This window comes from Carassius carassius, chromosome 2, assembly GCF_963082965.1.
Source record: "Carassius carassius chromosome 2, fCarCar2.1, whole genome shotgun sequence".
NCBI classification, from domain to species: Eukaryota; Metazoa; Chordata; class Actinopteri; order Cypriniformes; family Cyprinidae; genus Carassius; species Carassius carassius.
In genome coordinates this window covers 26123210-26128256 of record NC_081756.1, presented here as the reverse complement: position 1 = coordinate 26128256, position 5047 = coordinate 26123210, and the positions used below count along the sequence as shown (strand labels likewise).

Sequence of the window (5047 nt, the reverse complement as noted above, 5' to 3'; positions counted from 1 at the left end):
AAAAGCTAGCCCTATCTGAAAATGTGGTCATACTCAATAATTTAATACTTCTGGTCCATGTTCTGAGGTTGAATTTTTGTTTTGCTCGGACACAGTAATTTGCTGAAGGCTCTTTTGAAGCTGCTGTGGCACAGAGGATACAGGATTGGATTGATGGATGAGTTTATCCATAGCAGCCAGAACGAGATCTCATAAAGGTAGTGCTGGACGCACTGACCGTGACATGCTGCCCGAATGATCATCAGCAGCGTGTAGGGTGCCCAACAGAGTCCAAAAACACAAACTATTACAGCTAGAGACTTTGCCACCTTTTTATCTCTAGACAGGCGAAAGCGGCTGGCCAGACTGGCAACCATATCAGGACGGTGTCTGTGTGGTCCAGCCGAATGATCCACGTAATGAAACTGAGCCTCACTGGATGTCAGGATCCGGTCTCCGACCTGCAGAGGAGGCAAGTCTGCGATTGTGCTGTCTCTTCGTTTAGTCTGTCTTCCACTGCCGAAATCTGCGGCAGACACCTTTACAGTAGAAGGTAACCGGCAACAATGTGACCTTGAGGACAAGTTGACCTCCCTTTCCTCGACAGGCCTCACAAAAAACACACGCTGCACATCGCCGGTCCTGACCGGCCTCATCTTGAAGCTCCTAAGCCGAATGTAAGTCGGCTGTTCTTCCCTCACTGCACATCTGTTGCGGATGTTGATGTAAATGCTGAGGTTGAAGTAAGTGACGCTTATGAAAGGTGTGAAGAATTCGACAGTTGAGGCAGTCATCAGAAAATACCAGTTGAAGTAAAATTCAGCGTAGCACTCTCCATCTGGCACTACACTTCCTCCTGTGATGTGTTCCCAGCTGATAATAGCTGGACCATAAAGCAGGAATGCTGCCAGCCACACGCAGAGCATCTTCAAAACAGCCTCTCTGGTGATGCCCTTCTGGCAATGGTAACTCACCTGGAACACAGATTTAGCATTGATTTAATATGCATTACACTGAGGCCTCGATGGATGGATGGATATAATTTGCACTTGAAAATGTAGCCTTTTTCCCTGGTTGCCAGCTGAAATAATTAAATATTATGATTAAATGGACGTCACAGTGCATTTATCTCCAAGTCAGAGACAAAAGGGTTCACGCTTTTGTGTGCTTTTGCATAATAGGATACAAATAAATGTTGACCGATGATTGTTAAATGTAAAAGTGCATTGCATTTGCACTCATTGTGTCTGCCCAAATAGTTATGCATATGTGATTTTGTTTCAAAACATTACGCTTTATCTTTATGTGACCAGCTGACTGAGTTAAACTGTCTGTACACATTCAGAATTTAGCCTAATACTCGTTATTTATTGGGAATCTAACATTTCTCATTTTCAGCATTATCTGTTTTACTTTATTCTGAAGGTATTAAAACATGTATAATTATGCTATTTATTTCCATCAGTATTCTAATATTTTAGTCTTTGTAGCGGTGCATACTTATTTACAATTTACTTGTTAATCGGATTTATCTATGTTCAAATTCAAAAAGTGTTTTCACCATAAAAAAAGTACATTTAATGGCCTGATAAAATATTATTTCTGTACTGTACGCTGTAGTTTGAAAACATTTAAGACAAGTATTTCACGCAGACATGAAATCTCTCTTTTAGTCACCCTCCTGTCGCTCCAAACCTGTGCTAAAACAACACTGAGCACATTTGGTTTCTACTGTATTCTTCAGAATATCTGTTGTGTTCCACCAAAGAATTGTCATACAGATTCAGAACGAGATGCGAGTAAAAATGATGACAGTATTTCATTTTACGGTAAACTATCCTTGTGAGTAGTCATCATCTTTATGATGGTGTTATTCTGTGCTCTTCTCTGTAAAAACGTAGATAAGTACATTTTGTTGCAGTGTCTGTCAGTGGTGGCTCAAACACGCTAGTTTGCATTGCCATTATCCAACGCAGATTTGGACAAATTATGGACGAAAAGGATTCGCCTTAATGCCATTGTCCAACTGCATCACCAGCACATTCCATGTGTGTCTGCGCAGCACTCACAGCTTTAGTGACGGACTGAAACCTGTCGAAACTGATCAGCACGATGTTGAAGACCGATGCGGTGCACAGCATATAATCCACCACCAGCCACAGTTTACACAGACCTCTGCCAAGCCTCCACTCACCCGTCAGGACATAAGGAATATACACGGGGATGCAAAACCCACCTGAAATTCCAATAAAAAACACACACACACATATACACACTTAAAGGACACAGTAGAGTGGATGCCAAGCTGAAATGCAGTCATCAAAATCACTCACCCACTAGAAAGTCCGCTATGGCCAAGTTTAAAAAGAAAAAGTTGCCTTGTGTGCGTAAACTTTTCTCAACCACAAAAGCTAAAATGACAAGCGCGTTCCCGAGAACTGTGGCGAACACCAGCACTGTCATAAGCACAGTTAGGAATATTGAGGTGGATGGAGAAAACTGGCCATATTGTGCGCGCCGGTTCTCGAACGTGTCCAAATCGCCGAGACTCGTCGTGTTTTCTCTGTCCAGTCCGGTCCAGTTGGGCGACTGCGGATTTCCTGATTTCCACATGAATGAAACGGCTGTAGGTATCCCGGGAGAGTGTGCCGCAGACAATAAAGAAGTCTGCATGGTGCTTTCCTCGTTAAACAGGCAATTGTGCATGACAGTCCGCGCGCAAAATGTGCCGAGCCATCCGCGCGCCCGACGGAGACCGTGAGCTGCTCATTCACAGATCAGCGAGCGAGCGGGCGATCGCAGGTTTTTATACCGACGGGGAACAGAGCGTTCATTGGCTGCTTATTTAACGCTGTTCGGTCTGATGTCAATTGTCAAAGACTGCGTTAGAAGTGTTCATTCAGGATTAATTTAAGGGTGTCAAAGCTCATCTCTCGTTGTCTTAGATGTTCTGCATAGCCTACCTTTGATAACAGCCCAGTTTGCTGTGTCACCAAGCTGCAGTTAACTTGCTCAAAAATCAGTTTCACAAAATGTGATATAAAATCACACATGTCCTGCTCTGGTGAAAAATTGAATTAATCTGCCTAAAATGGTTTGTTGGTCTTAGCTGGTTAGCTGGTCTCCCAGTCTGGTGGTCAGATGTTTAAGGTGTCTACTCACCGGGCCAAGCATGGTCTTCACCTGGTCATGCTAACAGCCAATCTTGACCATATGAAAAATGTCTAAATCCTCTCTAAAACCACCTAGTCTAGGACCACCAACAAGGACCAGCAAATCAGATAAGACTGTTGAATGTTCTATAGAAGATCATTATTTTAAAATCCATTTTCTGATGCTTTTTAAGCCTATCAATGAGTCACTGTAACCTAGATGATCATCTGACACGCACAAAGGTAAAATAGCCTACCATAAACAAAATGCATCTTACTCCAAATGCAAAACAGATTAAACAGCAGGTTTTGTTATGAATAGCACTTTTATTACTTTGGGAGATTATCCTGCCATTCCTTGCCCAAAGGAATCTGAAATAGCAGGTGACATTTCATTCTGTCTCGCTGGAGAACTAAACTCAAAACGTAATGTCTGACAGGTTGAGTTTTGTCATAATTAAAAACACTGTGCCTGAAACGATCTGCAAAGAATTAAAACAAATACCCAGGGAGATCATATAAATTCATGCAGATTTAAATGTCACATCTCTTGAGAATTTACTAAACAGACAAGAGACATCAGATCATTATTTAGTTTTGTGCAAACTTCATATAGCCAAAATTGTAAATTCTACTTCTTGTTACAAGTATGGAAGAACCATCACTTCTACCACAAAAGACTGCTTTTTAAGTTATCTTCCTGATGTATCCAAATTCCTTAGCATATCCAAAACCTCAGAACAACTTGATGATGTAACAGAAACTATGGACTCTCTCTTTTCTAGCACTTTAAATACAGTTGCTCCTCTACGCTTAAGGAAGGTTAAGGAAAACAGTTTGACACCATGGTATAATGAGCATACTCGCACTCTAAAGAGAGCCGCCGAAAAATGGAGTGGAGCTGGAGGAAAACAAAACTAGAGGTATTTCGTATTGCTTGGCGGGAAAGTAACCTATCCTACAGAAAAGCATTAAAAACTGCTAGATCCGATGATATGAACTACTTTACTTCTAAAATCGATACTAGAGATAAAATTGCAACCATTCAGCCGTCAGCTACAGTATCACATCAGACAGTGCACTATAGACCCCCTGAGGAACAGTTCCACTCATTCTCTACTATAGGAGAGGAAGAATTGTATAAACTTGTTAAATCATCTAAACCAACAACATGTATGTTAGACCCTATACCATCTAAGCTCCTAAAAGAGGTGTTTCCAGAAGTCATAGATCCTCTTCTGACTATTATTAATTCCTCATTGTCATTAGGATATGTCCCCAAAACCTTCAAACTGGCTGTTATTAAGCCTCTCATCAAAAAACCACAACTTGACCCCAAAGAACTAGTTAATTATAGACCAATCTCGAATCTCCCTTTTCTGTCCAAGATACTAGAAAAGGTGGTATCCTCACAATTATATTCCTTCTTAGAGAAAAATGGTATATGTGAGGATTTCCAGTCAGGATTTAGACTGTATCATAGTACTGAGACTGCTCTCCTTAGCGTTACAAATGATCTGCTCTTATCATCTGATCGTGGGTGTATTTCTCTATTAGTTTTATTGGATCTTAGTGCTGCGTTTGACACAATTGACTACAACATTCTTTTGCATAGACTTGAACACTTTGTTGGCATTAATGGAAGTGCATTAGCATGGTTTAAATCATATTTATATGACCGCCATCAGTTCGTAGCAGTGAATGAAGATGTATCATATCGATCACGAGTGCAGTATGGAGTACCTCAAGGCTCAGTACTAGAGCCGCTACTCTTCACGCTTTATATGTTACCCTTGGGAGATATCATCAGGAAACATGGTGTTAGCTTTCACTGTTATGCTGATGATACTCAGCTCTATATTTCTTCACAGCCCGGTGAAACACAACAATTTGAAAAACTAATGGAATGCATAGTC

At 41.2% G+C, this 5047-nt stretch overlaps 1 protein-coding gene across 1 annotated transcript; it reads right to left on the bottom strand.

Annotated features, from left to right (window-relative positions):
* LOC132107722 (histamine H3 receptor-like) lies at nt 1-2752 on the bottom strand. Its single transcript, XM_059513889.1, has 3 exons — nt 2313-2752; nt 2049-2215; nt 1-953 (listed from the first exon to the last, which is right to left on the bottom strand). The coding sequence occupies exons 1-3, from the start codon at nt 2683-2685 to the stop codon at nt 42-44; spliced, it is 1452 nt and encodes a 483-aa protein (XP_059369872.1). The 5' UTR covers nt 2686-2752; the 3' UTR covers nt 1-41.
* Between the last annotated feature and the right edge of the window lie 2295 nt (nt 2753-5047).

Excerpts from the sequence above, each read along its gene's own strand:
- LOC132107722 (XM_059513889.1), bottom strand. The coding sequence starts at position 2,685 with ATGCACAATTGCCTGTTTAACGAGGAAAGCACCATGCAGACTTCTTTA. Across the intron at positions 2,216-2,312 it reads CATAGCGGACTTTCTAGTGG|GTGGGTTTTGCATCCCCGTG; the intron begins GTGAGTGATTTT and ends TTGGAATTTCAG. Across the intron at positions 954-2,048 it reads TTCAGTCCGTCACTAAAGCT|GTGAGTTACCATTGCCAGAA; the intron begins GTGAGTGCTGCG and ends TCTGTGTTCCAG.